The 19,491-nt window shown below is 41.9% G+C and overlaps 2 protein-coding genes across 5 annotated transcripts in view; one reads left to right on the forward strand and one right to left on the reverse strand.

Annotated features, from left to right (window-relative positions):
- The window catches only part of ZBTB7C (zinc finger and BTB domain containing 7C), a 380,371-nt gene that overhangs the window by 142,098 nt on the left and 218,782 nt on the right, over nucleotides 1-19,491 (forward strand). For 2 of the 4 annotated variants that reach the window (XM_074383493.1, XM_074383495.1), the window contains exon 3: nucleotides 14,832-14,969. The exons of the other annotated variants lie outside the window; for them this stretch is intronic. The gene's annotated coding sequence lies outside the window, so the exon portion shown is untranslated. The remainder of the gene's footprint in view (nucleotides 1-14,831; nucleotides 14,970-19,491) is intronic. 4 annotated transcript variants of the gene reach the window in all.
- ZBTB7C-AS2 (ZBTB7C antisense RNA 2) lies at nucleotides 14,294-14,829 on the reverse strand. The gene is given in 3 exon segments (XM_039463857.1): nucleotides 14,294-14,449; nucleotides 14,451-14,709; nucleotides 14,711-14,829. Coding segments are annotated over 3 exon segments (534 nt in total).

A 19,491-nucleotide genomic window follows, 5' to 3' on the forward strand; every position in this document is an offset into this window, starting at 1 on the left:
TCAAAAGGGCCCGGTGCACACAGCACATTATATGGTGCAGCGAATTGACGTGTGTCTTTAGTCTCCTGCACTCTGTGAGCAGTTTCTAAGTCTTTCCCTGACTCCCATGTCCTGAACGCTATCTTGCTGAATACAGGCCAGTTATTTTGTAAGTGCCCCTCATTGAGGGTTGGTCTGATGTTGGCATGATTCTATTCCAGAGGTGCCTCTTCAACAGGATGGCTGCAGGAACAATGCCATGTCCTTTCCCTTGTCAGTTTTATTTTCAGTGTGATCATAAGAAAGACTGGGTTCATTTATTGCACTCTCCCCACGGGCCAGCACTGGGCTCAGCACTTTACCTGTATGATCTCATTTAGTTCTCCTCTGGGGTATGTTCTGTTACAATCCCTGTTCTAGAGATGAGCAAACTGGCTCAGAGAGCATAAATAACTTGCTCAGCTTAAGTGAAAATCAGAGATGAACCAAGACTTGAACTCCTGTGTTCTAGCTTCTGAATTGCTGAACATATTGACTATTGGGAAGGAAAATCACAGCCAGACACTAAAGTGGTAAAGACAGATTTTAATCGGAAACTATTGCAGTAAGAGAAAAGAAAAGAGACTTCAGGATAGAACTAAGCTCAATCCCAAACACAACAAGGACAACTGGAGACTTCCAGTCAAAGAGCAGAGTTGCAGGAGCAGTTAGGAAATTACTAATGGAGGTATGAAGGGTAGAGGGATTCTTGCCAAACAGACTTAACAGGATTCTTGCCAAAGGCAGGCCAGGTGATAAGATAACAAGGATGGGATTGATTCTTGCTAAAACTAGGCTTTTCAGTTCCAGTGGAGACCTCCCTGGCACCACCAGGACTAGAAGGCAGGTCCCTCCTCTTACCCCATCTCCACCCATTGTCTCTCTCCCAGAGAGGTAGGTCTCACTTCCCCAAGAGCTTTTCAGGTGGCTTAACCGTTCTTTCACTTTCCATCTGCAGCCAAGGACTTGGGCCCCCCGTCCTTCCACTTCGCTTGCAGTGGTGGGGGCTGAGACAACAGATGGAAAAGAGCTTTGCAAAGTGCCCTGTGAAGGCAGAAGATTCTACAGGCTGCCCTTTTGGCTGGCTCCCAGGCACAGTCCATGGGGGAGTGTCTGCCACATGAAGATGTAGTCAGTCACCATCCCCCATGTGAGCAGACCAGTTGGTGGGGGCTGGCCGGGTTAGGGGGAGGGTGATGCCAGGGAGGCTGTTGCCATGGTGACTTGATGGTAGCCCTTCTCAGCCTCCCTTAACCAAACTCCTGCAGCCAGGTTTCCGAAGCACTGCTTTCCAGCACATGGGAAAGCTATTTCCACCTCTGCGAAATCTGGATCATGTCTGACAGCTGAATCCCAGCCCCTCAGAAGACCCCAGACGGCCCGTCATCAAGCCAAGCCTGGGGAGTGGGGCTTTGGCATCCGAGAGCAGGCGGGCGAGCCTGGCTACATCTGTGAGGATGGGCTGTGACACAGAGCCAGCTGTGGGGAGTGACATGCGGCGAGTGCTCCTTTCTTTGTTTCTCTCTGATTTATCCCAGTTGTGCTCATAAAGGTGATTTGATTTTGTGGTCATTTTAAACAGCAGCTCAGTCTTACTCCCCTCATGATTACTGCTCAGCTTCTGACTGTAATTGATGTTAGCCAGGCTGGCTAATGTAATATCTTATGAAGATTGGCTCATTAATTGACTGTAGAGATGTCACCCACACACTGGAGGTATTAACAATCACAGGCCTTAGGTAGTGCTGACTCAGCAATGGCAGGACTGCAGATTTCTGTTCCTTCTTTTAGGATGACGTCCCAGCAGTAGGATTACAGGTTAATGGGTACAAATATCTTTGTGGATCTTGGTGTGTTTTGCAAAATATTTTACCCAAATGTTGTACCAGATTTTAAAAATGGTCACGAGCCATTTATGAATGTTCTCACTTGTCTACAGTCCTACCAGCATTTGATTTATTAACTCCCTTTTGGGGGGACTAATTTATAGCTATAAATTAGTATAATATTATTGCCTTACTTTGCATTTGTGGGGCTTAAGTGGTTTAATTTGCATATCTTTGATTGCTAATCTATTACTAACTATTTAATATGTTGGTTTATGATTTGTTTTTCCTCCTATGTATTGTCTGTTTATATCTTGGCTTTTTTCTTTTTCTTTTTTTAATTGTACTTTCAGATCATGCAGGATTGTTGCCTAAGTACACACATGACAATGTGGTTTGCTGCCTCCATCCCCCCGTCACCTGCATCTGGCATTTCTCCCCATGTTATCCCTCCTTGACCTCCCCACCCTCCCCACTGTTCCTCCCTTGCCCCCCTCCAACAGACCCCTGTGTGTGGTGTTCCCCTCCCTGTGTCCATGTGTTCTCATTGTTCAACACCTGCCTATGAGTGAGAACATGCAGTGTTTGATTTTCTGTTCTTGTGTCAGTTTGCTGAGAATAACGGTTTCCAGATTCATCCATGTCCCTGCAAAGGACACAAACTCATCATTTTTTATGGCTGCGTAGTATTCCGTGGTGTATATGTGCCACATTTTCCTCCTCCAGTCTATTGTCAATGGGCATTTGGGTTGGTTCCAGGTCTTTGCTATTGTAAACAGTGCCGCTGTGAACATACGTGTACATGTGTCTTTATAATAGAATGATTTATAATCCTTTGGATTATAAATCCCAGTAAGGGGATTGCTGGGTCAAATGGAATTTCTATTTTTAGGTCCTTGAGGAGGCACCACACTGTCTTCCACAATGGTTGAACTAGTTTACACTCCTACCAACAGTGTAAAAGTGTTCCTATTTCTCCACATCCTCTCCAGCATCTGTTGTCTCCAGATTTTTTTTAATGATCACTATTCTAACTGGCATGAGGTGGTATCTGAATGTGGTTTTGATTTGTGTTTCTCTAATAATCAGTGATGATGTGCATTTTTTCATATGTTTGTTGGCCTCATACATGTCTTCTTTTGAAAAGTGTCCGTTCATATCCTCCGCCCAGTTTTGGATGGGATTGTTTGTTTTTTTCTTGTAGATCTGTTTTAGTTCTTCGTAGATTCTGTCAGATGGGTAGATTGCAAAAATTTTTTTCCCATTCCGTTAGTTGCCAGTTCACTCTAATGATTGTTTCTTTTGCTGTACAGAAGCTCTGGAGTTTAATTAGGTTCCCTTTGTCTATTTTGGTTTTTGTTGCCAATGCTTTTGGTGTTTTAGTCATGAAGTCCTTGCCTATGCCTATGTCCTAAATGGTTTTGCCTAGGTTTTCATCTGGGGTTTTTATGGTGTTAGGTCTTATGTTTAAGTCTTTAATCCATCTGGAGTTAATTTTAGTGTAAGGTGTCAGGAAGGGGTCCAGTTTCTGCTTTCTGCACACTGCTAGCCAATTTTCCCAACACCATTTATTAAACAGGGAATCCTTTCCCCATTGCTTGTTTTTGTCAGGTTTGTCAAAGATCAGATGGTTGAAGATGTGTGGCATTGCCTCTGAGGCCTCTATTCTGTTCCATTGGCCTATATCTCTGTTTTGGTACCAGTACCATGCTGTTTTGATTACTGTAGCCTTGTAGTATAGTTTGAAATCAGGTAGCGTGATGCCTCCGGCTTTGTTCTTTTTGCTTAGGATTGTCTTGGCTATGTGGGCTCTCTTTTGGTTCCATACGAAGTTTAAGGTGGTTTTTTCCAGTTCCGTGAAGAAGGCCATTGGTAGCTTGACGGGGATAGTGTTGAATCGATACATTACTTTGGTGCAGTATGGCTATTTTCATGATACTGATTCTTCCTAACCATGAACATGGAATGTTTTTCCATCTGTTTGTATCCTCTCTTATTTCCTTGAGCAGTGGTTTGTAGTTCTCCTTGAAGAGGTCCTTTACATCCTTTGTTAGTTGTATTCCTAGGTATTTTATTCTCTTTGTAGTAATTGTCAATGGCAGTTCATTCTTGATTTGGCTCTCTTTAAGTCTGTTACTGGTGTATAGGAATGCTTGTGATTTTTGCACATTGATTTTGTATCCTGAGACTTTGCTGAAGTTGCTTATCAGTTTAAGGAGATTTTGGGCTGAGATGATGGGGTCTTCTAAATCTACAATCATGTCGGTCTGCAAATAGAGACAATTTGACTTCCTCCTTTCCTAATTGAATACCCTTTATTATTTTTTTTTCTTGCCTAATTGGTCTGGCTAGAACTTCCAGTACTATATTGAATAGGAGTGGTGAGAGAGGGCATCCTTGTCTAGTGCCGAATTTCAAAGGGAGTGCTTCCAGTTTTTGTCCATTCAGTATGAAATTGGCTGTAGGTTTGTCGTAAATAGCTTTTATTGTTTTGAGATATGTTCCTTCAGTATCTAGTTTATTGAGAGTTTGTAGCATAAAGGGCTGTTGAATTTTGTTGAAGGCCTTCTCTACATCTATTGAGATAATCATGTGGTTTTTGTCTTTGGTTCTGTTTATGTGGTGGATTACATTTATAGACTTGCATATGTTGAACCAACCTTGCATCCCTGAAATGAAGTCTACTTGATTGTGATGGATAAGCTTTTTGATGTGCTGTTGCAGTCAGTTTGCCAGTATTTTATTGAAGATTTTTCTATCTATGTTCATCATGGATATTGGCCTGAAGTTTTCTTTCTTTCTTGAGTCTCTGCCAGGTTTTGGTGTCAGGATGATGCTGGTCTCATAAAATGATTTGGGAAAGATTCCCTTCTTTGGTATTGTTTGGAATAGTTTCAGAAGGAATGATACAGCTCCTCTTTGTATGTCTGGTAGAATTCAGCTGTGAACCCATCTGGACCTGGACTTTTTTGGTTGGCAGACTATTAGTTCCTGCCTCAACTTCAGCCCTTGTTATTGGTCTATTCAAGGTTTCAATTTCTTCCTGATTTAGGCTTGGGAGACTGCAAGTGTCCAGAAATTTATCCATTTCTTCCAGGTTTACTGGTTTATGTGCATAGAGTTGTTTGTAGTAATCTCTGATTATAGTTTGTATTTCTGTGGAATCTATGGTGATATCCCCTTTATCATTTTTTATTTCATCTATTTGATTCTTCTCCCTTTTCTTTTTTATTAATCTGGCCAGTGTTCTGTCTGTTTTGTTGATCTTTTCAAAAAACCAGCTCCTGGATTTATTAATTTTTTGAAGGGTTTTTTGTGTCTCTTTCTCCTTCAGTTCTGCTCTGATCTTAGTTATTTCTTGTCATCTGCTAGCTTTTGAGGTTTTTTTTTTTTTTGATCTTGCTCCTCTAGCTCTTTCCATTTTGATGATAGGGTGTCAATTTTAGATCTTTCCACGCTTCTCATGTGGGCATTTATTGCTATAAATTTCCCTCTTGACACTGCTTTAAATGTGTCTCAGAGATTCTGGTACATTGTGTCTTCAGTCTCATTGGTTTCAAAGAACATCCTTATTTCTGCCTTCATTTCATTGTTTATCCAGTCGACATTCAGGAGCCAGTTGTTCAGTTTCCATGAAATTGTGCAGTTCTGAGTTAGTTTCTTAATTCCGAGTTCTAATTTGATTGCCCTGTGGTCTGTTTGTTATGATTTCCTTTCTTTTGCATTTGCTGAGAAGTGATTTACTTCCAATTATGTGGTCAGTTTTCGAGTAAGTGTGATGTGGTGCTGTATATTCTGTGGATTTGGGGTAGAGAGTTCTGTGGATGTCTATTAGGTCCACTTGGTCCAGATCTGAGTTCAAGTCCTGGATATCCTTGTTAATTTTCTGTCTTGTTGATCTGTCTAATATTGACGATGGAGTGTTAAAGTCTCCCACTATTATTGTGTGGGAGTCTAAGTCTCTTTGTCCTTGGCTTTTTTCTGCTGAGTTTTTTTTTTTTTTAGCATCTTTATTGTCACCAAGGAGCCACGGGGACATGAATAGACACAATTCCCAGTGTCAAAAGCGAGATAGCTCACCCCCTCAGGACTCTGCTGTGAAAGGTTGTTGGGAGAGGCCAGGAAGGAGGTCAGGAAGGTCATTTTCAGGACATCAGAGAGCTCAGCTACATGCATTCATTAAGTCAATTTTTGAGGTTCCTCTATTCCTTCGTCTGAGAAAAAGAAGAGACAGTCCCGTTTACTCTAATCCTTAACTCCAGTGTCTGCGGCAGTGGCTGCAGAGTGGATGCAGAGAGAGCACAGTATGATGCTGCCCTCAGGTTGCTGATAATCATGAGGAGGCCTCACCAGCATCTCCGTGCCGACATAAGCAGCTTGTGCTGATGCCACGTGAGTGATGCTACTTGCAAGTGTACTGGGAACCCAGAGGACAGAAAGATACATGTGGGCTGAGACAGTCGGGGTGTGGGGGATGGTTCTGAAGAACGGGTAAGATTTAGCCAGAAGGAGAGACATGAAGGCCTTGCTAGGTGGGGGAAAGTGTCTTCCAAGCACTGGGGATAGGAACTTTTATGGTGTTTGTGGGACAATGAGGAGTTGGATCAGGCTGGAGCACATGGTTCCCATGAGAGCTGGGGTCACTCTAGGCCAGGGAGGAATAGTGGCTCATGCTGTGAGTGACCTGGGCCAGGCCAGGTGCAGGTTGCACTGAGTGGGCACAGAAGGCATTCTGGTGGTGGGAGCATGAGAAGACAGAGTGGATACAAGGTGGACAGCTGTATCTGCAGTGAAGCCCAGCCGGTGCTCTCGGCTCACAGGTTCTGCATCCAGTGATTCTGGCTGCTGGGCACTGTCAGGCTCAATGACTGATCTGGGGGATGCTCTGTAGGCTGGTCTTGGTAGGGCTGGAAACTGCCTCCATCTGGCCACGTAACCCTAAAGACAAAACATAGCAACATGGAGTGACAGGGACATGCGGTCTTCTCAAACTTAAATTGAGTTAGTAGTTGTGTGTTAACAGGTTCTTGTCTGTTGGGTATGTACACATGAAAGAAAGGCTGAGCAACGTTTCTGTGCCTGCTGATAATTTCCTTATTTATAAAGTAAGTCTGTAGGGTTTACTCTAAGATGAGGCCACTCTATACCGGTGCTGTTTTCTGAGCATTTCCACATCATCTGTATGAGCCTTGATTTCATATAGTGCCTGGTGTTTGTCTTGGAGGGTTTCTTATGGGTAGGCCTCATCTCCTTAGTGAAACAGCAAGCTCTCTGAGGACAGGGAAGGAGTAGGCTTCTTCCAGTATCCCAGCAGGGAAAGACAACAGGGCATGGACACCATACATGGTCAAGATACCCCTGTTGCTTGATTATGGGCCACTTTCCAAGTATTTCATCCTTCAACTTCACTGAACTCTCCTGAGACTGGAAGCATGGTGTGCCAGGGTGGGCTCTGAGCCAGGGAGCTTGGGTTGACATCGAGCTCTGCCATCCTCTTGCTGTGCAGTCTTGAGCCGGTCATTTTACTCCCTCATGCCTCAGTTTCCTCAGCTGTACGTACAATGATGCAGCCATTGTAAAATGGGATTAAGTATATCTCAGCTTCTTTTCCATGTTCGTGTTTTCTTCACATACTCCTGTGACTTTCTAGGGATGTGAATCCTAGCCCTGTGACTAGATACACTGGAATGTCTCGGAGGATAGGGAAGAGGACCTCTGTCCCCTCTACACCTTCCTTCTGGCTCTTCTGTTCTGCCTGCATCCACAGATGCTAAGATGGCACCAGTTCAAGACATTCTGTGCAAGGAATGTGAAGGCCAGGCCTACCTCTCCCATTTGGTACAAAAAATAGATCTTGATGATGGTGTGGAAGATGCTGAGTGCTTACATCCCCCAATTGCCTTTCCATGACCACCATGTCCTGCTTAACCGGGTGTTTGGGGAGCCCACAGAGCCTGAGCTGATGCTACCTGGCACTTGCTTCATAAGGAGCGGGGACAGTGAGAGTTTAGGGTCTATTTGGGAGCCTAATGTCCATGCCCTGAAGATGCTCTGTGATGCACAGAGTGGCTCAGAGGAGAGGCTTCCGGGCAGAGCTGTTGGGTGGGGGACTAGGGTGGTAATCTGGGCAATCCTTCAGATGAACTCTTATTTTGCACAACATCGTCCTGTGAGAACAACTCTCTCTGGAGCCAGTGACTTAGGGCAGTCTTTCCCACATAGTTCTGGCAGCACCAAGCCATTATTATGCACCACAGCAATAATCATCACCATGATAATAACAACAGTCCATTTGTTCAGTCTCTTAACTTGGAAATAAATAAGATAGCTGATCCAGTGTGAGCTCTAGCTCTAGTCTATCTGCCCCATCATCACTTAATAATGATCACGGAGCCCCCGTGGGCACACGGCGCCCTGCCCGGCACTTGAGATATTAAATCCACCTAGAAGCAGGGTATAATAATGCTGACCCTGCAGGGATGTTCCCAGAATTAATTCCTGTGTGCTCTCCATTCCACTTTTCTCCAGCACATTCAATCTTAGGAACCCAAGAGTTGGTGACGTTTATCCCATGAATTAAAACATTCCGCTGTTGCCCCTGGAACTCTTCATTACAATCCTGAGTCAATCAATGGCAGAGAGGAATACTATTTATTAGTTAAGTGGCTGCTATTGAATTCTTAATTTAAGTGGCTTTTAATTCAGTGTTTTCCTTGCTGCCCTTCATTTTGCCCTTGCTCATACAAATTTGCCCATTAAATCCTGGTGTGGGGCCATGCTGATGCCTTTTATTGTGATTTTGTCTTTTTACTTTTTTATTTTCTGGAGAACAGTTTTCAGTGGAGAAAGCAAGATGCTCAGAGCAGACGGGGAGGCCAGACCACCAGGCCTAAGGCAGGCTTCGCTGGCATCTGCTGGGAGGAAGTGGGTGGGTTGGGAGGAGTGAGTGCGTCAAATTGGCTTTTCAGATAAGGTCTTACGGCGAACATGGCCTTCACTGGTGTCTTGTGCTCTGGTTTTGCCAACTGGAAAACTTTTCTACAGTTCTCCCACCCAGATATGAGTCACAGAGCTGGTAGGTGAGTGCATAGAACATCTCCCTGACCGGCAGGGGGCTCCGGAGTGGTGGCTGTTGCAGCCTGCCTTGATCTGCAGCATCTCCAGGGTACCCAGGCTGATCACAGCCACTCCTTGCTGTAGCGCATGTTGTTTTCAGCAGCTTTATTGGGCTATAACTGAATTACAGTAAACTGCATATGGTTAAAGTGGACAATTTGATAAGTTTAGACTTATGCATACACCTGTGACATCATCGTCACGTCAAAATAATGTACATATCTTTCACCCTAAAAATTTCCTTATGTCCCCTTGTGATCATACCCTCCACTCCTTCCCGCCCTGGGGGAAGGGGATGCTTGGTAACAGATCTTCTGTCATTCCCAATTATTTGTGTTTTCTAGCATTTTATGTAAATCAGCGCATACAGCATGTAATCTTTTTTATGCAATTTCTCTCACTTAACCTAGTGACTTTGAGATTAATACAATTTCTTGCATGTATCAGTAGCTCATTCATTTTTATCGCTGAGTAGTATTCCATGGTTCCTTATCCATGCGCCTGTTGATGAACATTTGGGCTGTTTCCAGTTTGGGGCTATTACAAATAAAGTTGCTATGAACATTCATTTATGAGTCTGTGTGGCTATGTTTTCATTTCTCTTGGACACCTACCTAGGAAGGGAATGATTGGACTGTGTGGTAGTATATGTTTAACTTATTAAGAAATTGCCAAATTACTTCTGAAAATAGTTGTGCCATTTTCTACTCCTATGAGTGACACAGGAGAGTTCTAGTTGGTCTATATCATCCTCAACATTTGGCATTCACAGTCTTCCTGTGTTCACCAGTCTAATTATTGAGGAGGGATATCTCATTGTGGTTTTGATTTTCATGGCCCTTATAACTAATGTTATGAACATTTTTGACATGCTTACTTGCCATTCTTCTTCTTCTTCTTTTTTTTTTTTTTTTGGTAAAGTTCTGTTCAAATCTTTTGTCCATTTCAGGGAGATTTGTTTGATTTCTTCTTATTGAGCTTTGGGAGTTGTATACTTTGGATACAAGTTCTTTATCAGATATGTGGGTCACCAGGCTGGAGTGCAGTGGCACGATCTTGGCTCACTGCAACCTCTGCCTCCCAGATTCAGGTGATTCTCCTGCCTCAACCTCCTGAGCAGCTAGGACTATAGACACGTGCTACCACGCCCAGCTGATTTTTTGTATTTCTAGTACAGATGGGGTTTCACCATGTTGGCCAGGATGGTCTCGATCTCTTGACCTCATGATCCACCCACCTCAGCCTCCCAAAGTACGTAAGCCACTGTGCCTGGCCCCACCTAGTATCATTTTCATTGTGCTTGAAGAATGTCCTTTAACACTTCTTATAATATGGGCCTCCTATTTTTTTTTTTTTTTAGCTATTTTATGTATGAAAAAGTCTTTATTTTACCTTTGATTTAGAAAGGCGTTTTCACCGTGTAGAAAATTCCAGGTTGACAATTTTTTCTTTCAGCATTTTAAAGATATTTCTCCACTGTGTTTTTGCCCACATTATTTTGAATGAGAAATCTGCTGTAAGTCATGTACTTTTTCCTGCATGTAATATATCTTCCCCCTGCACTCACCCCAGTTGCTTTTAAGGTCTTTATTATTGGTTTTGAACAATTTGACTATGACATGTCTTGGTATGCTTTCTTCATATTTCTTATGTTTCATTTTTTGAGCTTCTTGGAACTTTGGGTTTATAATTTTTTTTAAAAAATCAACTTTAGCTGGGTGCAGTGGCTCATGCCTGTAATCCCAGCACTTTGGGAGGCTGAGGCGGGAGGCTCATGAGGTCAAGAGATTGAGACCATCCTGGCCAACATAGTGAAACCCCGTTTCCACTAAAATACAAAAATTAGCTGAGCGTGGTGGTGCACGCCCGTAGTCCTAGCTACTCACGAGGCTGAGGCAGGAGAATTGCTTGAACCCGGGAGGCGGAGGTTGCAGTGAGCTGAGATCACACCACTGCACTCCAGCCTGGAGCCTGGTGACAGAATGAGACTCTGTCTCAAAAAAAAAAAAAAAAAAAAAAATCAACTTTAGTAATTTTCTGGCTCGTATCTTTTCAAATACTTTTTCCTATCTTCCAACTCTCTCCTTTCCTCTGGAGACTTTAATTATGCGTAGAACAAGCTGCTTGAAGTTATCCCCACAGTGTACTTTTGCTCTGTACATTTTTAAAATTCTTTTTTCTCTATGTGTTTCTTTTTGGATAACCTTTATTGCTATGTATTCAAATTCCTTATTCTTTTTTGGAAAATAGGGGAGGGTGGAGGGAACAAAATCTTATCTGCTGTTATTGGATTCTATCCAGCGCATTTTTCATCTGAAAAAAGACAAAATTACAACACATGTGATTTAAAGATGTTAATTGGCTTTTATTTGCAAACTGGAATTCAGCGGCACTTCATTCTACAAAATAGAATGAGTGTTCCGATGAGCTGAGCAGAGGATGTCGGCTTTATAGACAGAAGGGCCAAAAAAGAGAGCAAAATAACAAAAGCAAATTGGACATTTCAAAGTTACTTTTCTTGTAAAGGTTAAAGCTGAGAGGACTTCCTTATCATGCTGGTTAAAACTTCCCTATTTGTAGATGTAACTATGATCCTTCTCTTTCTCTCTTAATTTCTTGGAAAGTTAGATAAACAATGTAGTTTTAGCTTGGTCGTGTGGAACTTCAGTCTGAGTGACTCCACTTTGATTTGGTCTGCTGGGCCCAATGCAGGACTCGGTCTAAACCAATGACCTCTTAGAAATGTTATTAACCACATTCTAAATATTGTAGTTTTTATCTCTAGAAGTTTGACTGAGTCTTTTATATCTTACTTTCTATATCTTAACTTTTTGAACATATGAAATAGAGTTATAATAACTTTTTCATTGTCTTTCTCTGCTAATTCTAATTTCTCTATTAGTTCTGGGTCAGTTCGGATTGACTGGCATTTTCTCCTTAATGTGGGCCATATTTTCCAGCTCCTTTGTGTATCTGGTAATTTTGTATTGGATATCAGACATTGTGAATTTTATACTGTGTCTTGGACATTTTTGTATTCCTTTAAATTTTCTTGAGCTTTATTAAAGGGCTCAATTAAGATATTTGAAATAGATTGATGCTGCTGGAACTTGCTCATGAGATTTGCTAGGTGGGACTAGATTCATGTATAGTCTAGGACGGTATTAAGAGCTTTCTCAGTAATAGCCCTGTAAACTGCGAGGTTTTCAAGTCTGGCCAGTGGGAACAGCATTGTTTTTGATCCATGTGAGCATCATGAACAAACCATAATAGGTTCATTATCTGATGTGCATGACAAATCAGTACACTGAGATACTGGATTGCAGCAGAGAAAGGTTTAATCATAGGGCTGCTAAATGAGGAGATGGGAGGAAACCTCAAATGTACCTCCCCAAGAAATTTAGGACTAGGGTTTTTAAGGGCTTTGGAATGGGCTGAAGTGTGGAGATTGTTGATTGGCCAAAGAATGCAGGGTGAAGTGGAAGCAGCACATCGTTGTCTGGGGTGAATACCTGGGGTTCATAGTCAAGAAGATTACAACATGGACACACACACATGGAGTGAGTTAAGGAGCAGAAAGTGTAATAGGCAGAATAAAAGAGAGAGGAGAGTAGCTCCTTCTCCCTTGTGAGAGAGGTGTCAGAAAAAGGCAAAAGCAGCGTATCACAGATTTTATAGGCAGGGTTGCGGAGGCAGACCCTGATTCACATGCAGCCTACAGACTGGTTCAAGCAGGCGTGATGTTTATATAGTCCGGTGGGGGTGGGGGAAGGCTGGTCACCTCACCCTAATCTTATTATGCAAATGGACTTTCCACTTAGCTAGGGCCATCTTGTCTGCTCCTTACAGAACACATAGCTGGCAAAGAAAGGAGAGAAAATGGAGCCGCCATTTTGAACATGCCTCTTCCTAGGTAGCGTTTTCCTGCTGGCATTCACCCGTGCAAGCTTCCAGCTTGCTTGTTTACACCTGCAGCTTGATTTTACAGGCTGCTCTGTTACAACATTGTTTGGGGGCTGCTTTTCATTGAAAAGGAAAACCTAACCAAGGAATCTGGTACTCTCACTATCTGCCTGAGTAATTTCTTCTTAACTCCTGTATCAAAGTCATGGGACAAGGTGATGAACTAAGTGTATTCTCATGAGATTCACGTCTTCTATGGGGGTCTTCAAACTGGTTGGCATCAGCTGTTTTGCCAGAATTTGGGATCTAAAAAACAACTTAAACAATTTTTGAGATGCCACCTATTAGAACAATGGGGATGCAAGTGGTCAGTATCTAGTGCTATTGTGATTTCAGTTACAAGGAAGTGGGTCAAAATACAGCTTGATTAATGCTTAATTATAAATTTCTGTTCAAAATTCTTGTTAACTCTATGAGGACAGCTTCAGTACTATTTCTTTTAACCCTTTTTGGGTGGTTCTTTTCCTGGCCTTGAATCTTTTCCTGACATGTTTGCACTAATCAGTACTCGGATGATTACTTGAGATGAGCCCTCTACAGTTCTCTAAGATTCTTTCTCTTCTTTCTGATGCTGTGTCCTGTGATCTTTAAGTGCCTTGATATCCCTGGATGCTCCGCTCTGTCTCAGGGAGAATGCTAGTCCCTCAGTCCTGCCTTCCTGCTCTGTGGCCCGGATACTCTCTCAAGGGTATAGTTTGGGCAATGGCAGTGCTCACATTATTTTTTTCTCATCTCTGAGACATCACTGTCTTTCAGTGCCTCAGTCTGGTGTCTTGAAAACTGTTGTTTTACATATATTGTCTAGTATTTTTATTGTTTCAGGCTGAAGGGTAAATCCAGCCTTTGTTTCTCCACCTTGGCTGAAAGCAGAGGTCTGCCCTGGATCTTTATTTTTTTAAGTATTTTTTAAGGTGTGTATTTCACCTTGACTAGATCCCTGGCACATGAGGGTATTTTTTTTTTCCTCTTTTTCTCTCTTTTTTTCAATTCCTCTTCCCCCACAACCCTATCAGTGTTGGAGCCCTGGAAGGCTCTGCCTATTCACCCACAAGGATCTGAGTAAATTCTATCTGTCCTTAAAGCGCCAGCTCAGGGCACTGCTCCAGCAACCTTTACGCTACTGTAAGTCCAAGCACATCTCTTGCCCCTCCTCTCCACTCTGTAGGTCTGGAATTTATCTAGCACTTAGCATACAATCTTTTCAATATTGACTTTGTATATGTTTGTCTTTCTCTAAGCTGGATGGATCTTTAAGGAAAACACTGGGGTTCATCATCTCCCTATATATCACCTTAAGAGGCCATCACCCCAAATCTCTACATTCATCACAGAAACAGAAATTCCACGAATAAATGTCAGGGACTGCCTCCTTAACCTCGGTGCTCTTTTTCCCTCCCACTTTCAGCATTCTGGCTTATTCCATGGGTGGAGGAAGAAGCAAGGTTGGCTGGGTGGGAAGGGAATGGCATCAGTGTGAGGTCACGCCACATTGTCCAGAATGCCAGCTCCATACCGAGTTGACACAAACGCAGGATTGAGCGATGCAGCTGGAGGAAAGAGAAAGAGACCCACGTGGCCCAGACTACAAACAAAAGCAGGGCAGGTGCGAATACAAAGCCGGGACTTGGAGGGAAGTGGCAGGTACACCTGGGTGCACACCACCAGTGACTACAGAGAGCAAAGGCAGGGAGAGAGGAGCCATGCCCCATGATGGATTTTTTAAAGTCCTACTTTAAGAGCAAGGAAACAGGCCTAGAGAGAGGAAGTAACTTTTCCAGCCACAAAAAGAGTCAGTAGCAAGAGGGAGAACTAAGATATTTTTAGACCCTAATGTACTTGCTATTGTGTTACACTCGCTGTACGAGTCTCAACTCAGAATACCTTAACAATGCTCTATTCACTCCATAGTGCTATGAAGAAATGGAAGCTCAGGAAGGTGGATAAACTTTCCTAAAGCCACACAGCTCAAAACATGTTTCAACCCCTCGATTGTGTCCAAAGCCAGTAGTGCTTTACAACGCAGCCTCCCAGTTCTTCTAGCTTACAGTAAGTGCTGCTCTTTTCAGTTCTTTTTAAAAGCTTATTTGTTCTTTCATTAATTTATTCTCTTAACAAACATTTATTGATTACTTTTTCTGTATCAGACACAATATTAAGTGCTGGATAAAAATATGGGCAAAAACAAATGAAGCATTGTCATTGTCTGGGGTAAATACCCAAGGTTCATCATCTCACACCAGGGAAATTGAGGGCGTGGACACACAAGAAGTGAGTTTAAGAGCAGAGGTTTAATAAGCAAAAGAAAGAGAAAAGAGAAGAGCTCTCTCTCCTACAGAGAGAGAGAAACACCTTAATGGGTCTTCCAGTTCCATGGTGAAATGCATAGAGTTTTATGAATGAGCTTGAGAAGGTGGTATCTGATTCACATAGGTCCCGAGAGGTTGATCAGAGCAGGTGTGATGTTTGCATAGTCAGTGAAGAAGCTGTCCATCCCACCCTGATCTTTTAGTATGCAGATGGGTTCTCTACCTGGCTAGCACCATATTGTCTGTTCCTTACTGTACAAAGAAGAAAGATGGAGCCACAGTGTTGAACATGCCAAGCCCCAGGTAGCCTTTTCCTGTTGGCACAGCTGTTGGCATTCACCTGTGTAAGATTCTAGCTTGCTTTTTCAGGCTGCTCTTTGTTAGAAATGATTTGGGGGCTGCTTTTTGTTAAAAGGAAGGGCTTACCAAGGACTCTTTTACCCGCACTATCTGCCTAAATAATTTCTATTTAGATCCTGCATCACAAGTGGTCCTTACTTCCCAGGGTTCCTTCCCTGGTATGAATATTAGAACTAAGAATACAAGTAAATGCTATCAACTATTTTATATGCTGTAATAGGTTTGCTTGTTTTTTCAAACATTTTGTTTTCTTTTATTTTATTTCCTTATTTTGGGGGGACAGGTTCTTGCTCTATCAACCATGCTGGAATGCAGTGGTGTGATCATGGCTCACTGTAGCCATAACCTCCTGAGCTCAAGTGATCGTCCTGCCCCAGTCTCTTGAGTAGCCAGGACTATACAATCATGCCCAGCTAATTTATTTTAATGTTTATTTTTAGTAGACACAAGGTCTTGATATGTTGCTCAGGCTGGTCTCGAACTCCTGGACTCAAATGATCCTCCCATCTCAGCCTCACAAAGTGTTGTGATTATAGGCATGAGCCACTGTGCCTGGCCAGATATTTTATTTTTAAACACATGCCAAAATTTAACTTCAAGCAAGTCACAAGAACAGAAGCATTAGTGGGTTAATTCAGAGATTGTCTCCTATAGAAAATTTTTATAGAAAAACAGGATGATTAGGTAGTCACTGTTAGACTGGATACAATTTTTTTAAAAAAGGATTGTTTCAAGATCATTAGATCCTGACTGACAGTCAGCTGAGTGGGTGGGTATCTGGCTTCCCAGAAGAGGTCTTAATCTCATTAAAGATTATCAGAAAATTGCTTAAGTATTTTATCAATGCTAATTTCTTCCCAGAAAGAGGTTGGAAATTACATCATGCAAAAAGGTTCTGTCCCGTTCCAAATTTGGGCCTTTTTTGCTGTTGTTGTTAACATGTGGGCGCATAATACAGTGGAGCAAAAGAGTGATTAGGTCAACTCCACCACAAGGACAACAGTTAGTGATAATTGCTAGTTAGTGATAACTAGCATCATTTGAGTGTTATATGGCCGGCACCGTTCCTTTCATTTCACAGATATTAACTCATTAATGCTCACATAGTGCTATGAGGTAGGGGCTTTTTATCCTCTTTTCTACAGTGGAGGAAATTGAGGCACACAGAGTTTAACTAATTTGCTCAAGGTCTCCCAGCTAGGATCTAGTAGAAAGATCAGGAAGGTATCACAAGGAAGGTGGGAGAATCTGTTCCCCAAGGGGAAGATGGGCAGGAAAATATTCTGGGAAGATTGGACCCCCAACCCCATTCTATGCTATAAAACTATGCTTGTTTTCAGAGATGTGGGGGGTTCTGGATCAGTGGAACAACTTGTCCCCCACATATGTCACTGGGGAAATCCATCTGGGCTTGTGCCTGGGTTTTAGAGTGCAGCCGACTCAAGTCCCAGCTGTGTTTCTAGACTATGTGTTCTGGTTTGGGCAAAGTGGAGACTCCCCTCCACCTAACAGCTTTCAGACATATGAGCAAAACTTCCAGCCAAGGCAAAAACACAGTAGCTCTGCCAGCCATGCACAGGTGGCTGGAGGGATTTCCAGGGTAATTTTTGCTCTAGCCTTAGTGTTCCATCTCATTTTGTTTGCTTCTTCCCTTATTTGACATGTTTCTGCATTGCCTTTAAACTCCACAGCAGAGGGAGTGTGTGGCAAGAAGAGTCTTGCTATTGTGTAAATAAAAGTAAAGATGATAAAGTTTTACAGGGCCATGTACAAATTGATAGTTGGTGCAGTATTACTTCAGGCAAAGGAAGACCTGCAGAATCTAACCTGTTAGAAATTGCAAGAGCTCCTGTGTGAAAATTTAAAGAGAACATTTAAAAAATAATATTTCTTATGTCACCTATAAAATTCCACTAAACCCAATCCAACTACTATATTATTTTTACATATTATCTCTTCTAAATGTAATACATACTGGTATTGTTGTCTGTGGGGTATGCCCACTATTTTGTATTCTGCTTATTTTCCATGACCAGTGGATCATAAACATTTTTCATGTTTCTGCATAATTATCATTTTAATGGTCACATAATATTCCATTGTGCAGAGGTACTGTAATTTATTAAACCATTCCCCTTAATGTTGGCCATTTATGTGTTTTCAGTTTGGGGCTTTTATAGATAACACTGCGGTGAGCATCTTCTTCCAAATAGCTTTTTGCTGCTGTTGAATTTCCATAGGAATAATTCCTAATAGAGGCATTACGAGTAAAGGACACAGACATGTATATAGCTCTTTCTCTATATTGCTGAATTGCTTTGCAAAAATATTATTTAATACAGTGTCATTACTCAGGAATGAATCTACTAGCTTTTTCTCAACTTCAGTAGCAGTTAGCAAAACTTTTTTCTAATTTGACAGATAAAACAGTATTTCAGCTTGCTTTAATGTGCATGCCTTTGTTTACTAGTGAAGATTACTATTTATCCATGTATTTGTTTATATTGTATATAATGTTCTATGAAGTATCTGTTTGTTTATTGTGGTCTTGGTATTCTTAGAAATTTAAATGCACTCTTTGTAGGAGATCTTATAAATTTAAATGCACTCTTAATAGGTGATATCTATTAATCTGTTTTGTTTGTTCAAATATTTCATTGTCCTTTTTAATTTTTATTTTTATTACAGAAAAGCTTTATATTGTTATATATGGGAATTGTCAATCTCTTAATCTGTGAGTACTTCTTATTTTTCTGAAGAAGAGACAGTGATTTTTTAATGTATCTTTTGTTTTATATGCCTTTAATTTAATCATTTATTCAGCATAGAGTTACCAGGTGCCTTTCGTGGGCCAGATATTCTTCTGGGTTCTGAGAATCTAAAATTTTCATCTTCGTGGAGATTACATTTTATTGAGAAGAGAGACAATGAGCAAAAACATAACTAATATGCAAGGCAGCAATAAATCTTATAAAGAAAAAAATAAGGCATAGCCAGAATGACCAGGGAAAGATTCAGTGTTCAGGAAAAGCCACTGACAAAGTGAGATTTGAGACAGAGAAGACAGAGAGGGCCACTATCGAAAGGTATGATTCAAGCAGACCTGGATGAGATGACGGAGGGAACAGAAAGTGCAAAGGCCCTAACATGGGAACATAGGTAGCATGCTGAGTGTATTAGTTTGTTCTCACACTGCTATGAAGAACTGCCTGAGACTGGGTAGTTTTTAAAGAAAAGAGGTTAAATTGACTCACAGTTTGCATGGCTGAGGAGGCCTCATGAAACTTAAATCATGGTGGAAGGCACCTGTTTTAGTTTGTCCTCATGCTGCTAATAAAGACATACCTGAAACTGGGTAATTTATAAAGGAAAGAGATTTAATGGACTACAGTTCCACATGGCTGGGGAGATGTCACAGTCATGGCAGAAAGTGAAGGAGGGGCAAAGTCACATCTTACATGGTGGCAGGCAAGAGAGTTTGTGCAGGGGAATGCCCATTTATAAAACCATCAGATCTTGTGAGACTTACTCACTACCACAGAAATAGTATGGGGGAAACCACCCCATGATTCAATTATTTCCACCTGGTCCCACCCTTGATACATGGGGATTGTTACAACTCAAGGTGAGATTTGGGTGAGGACACAGCCAAACCATTTCAGCAGCTTGTCACAGGTCAGCAGGAGAGAGAATGAATGCAGGAGAAACTGTCGAACACTTATAAAACCATCAGATCTCAGATCTTGTGAGAACTCATTATCATGAGAACAACATGAGGGAAACCACCCCTATAATCCAGTTACCTCCATCTGGTCTCTGTCTTAACATGTGGGGATTATGGGGATTAAATTCAAGATGAGATTTGGGTGGGGATACAAAGCCTAACCATATCACTGACAAGC

Source organism: Saimiri boliviensis, chromosome 13 (genome assembly GCF_048565385.1).
Source record: "Saimiri boliviensis isolate mSaiBol1 chromosome 13, mSaiBol1.pri, whole genome shotgun sequence".
Classification (NCBI taxonomy): domain Eukaryota; kingdom Metazoa; phylum Chordata; class Mammalia; order Primates; family Cebidae; genus Saimiri; species Saimiri boliviensis.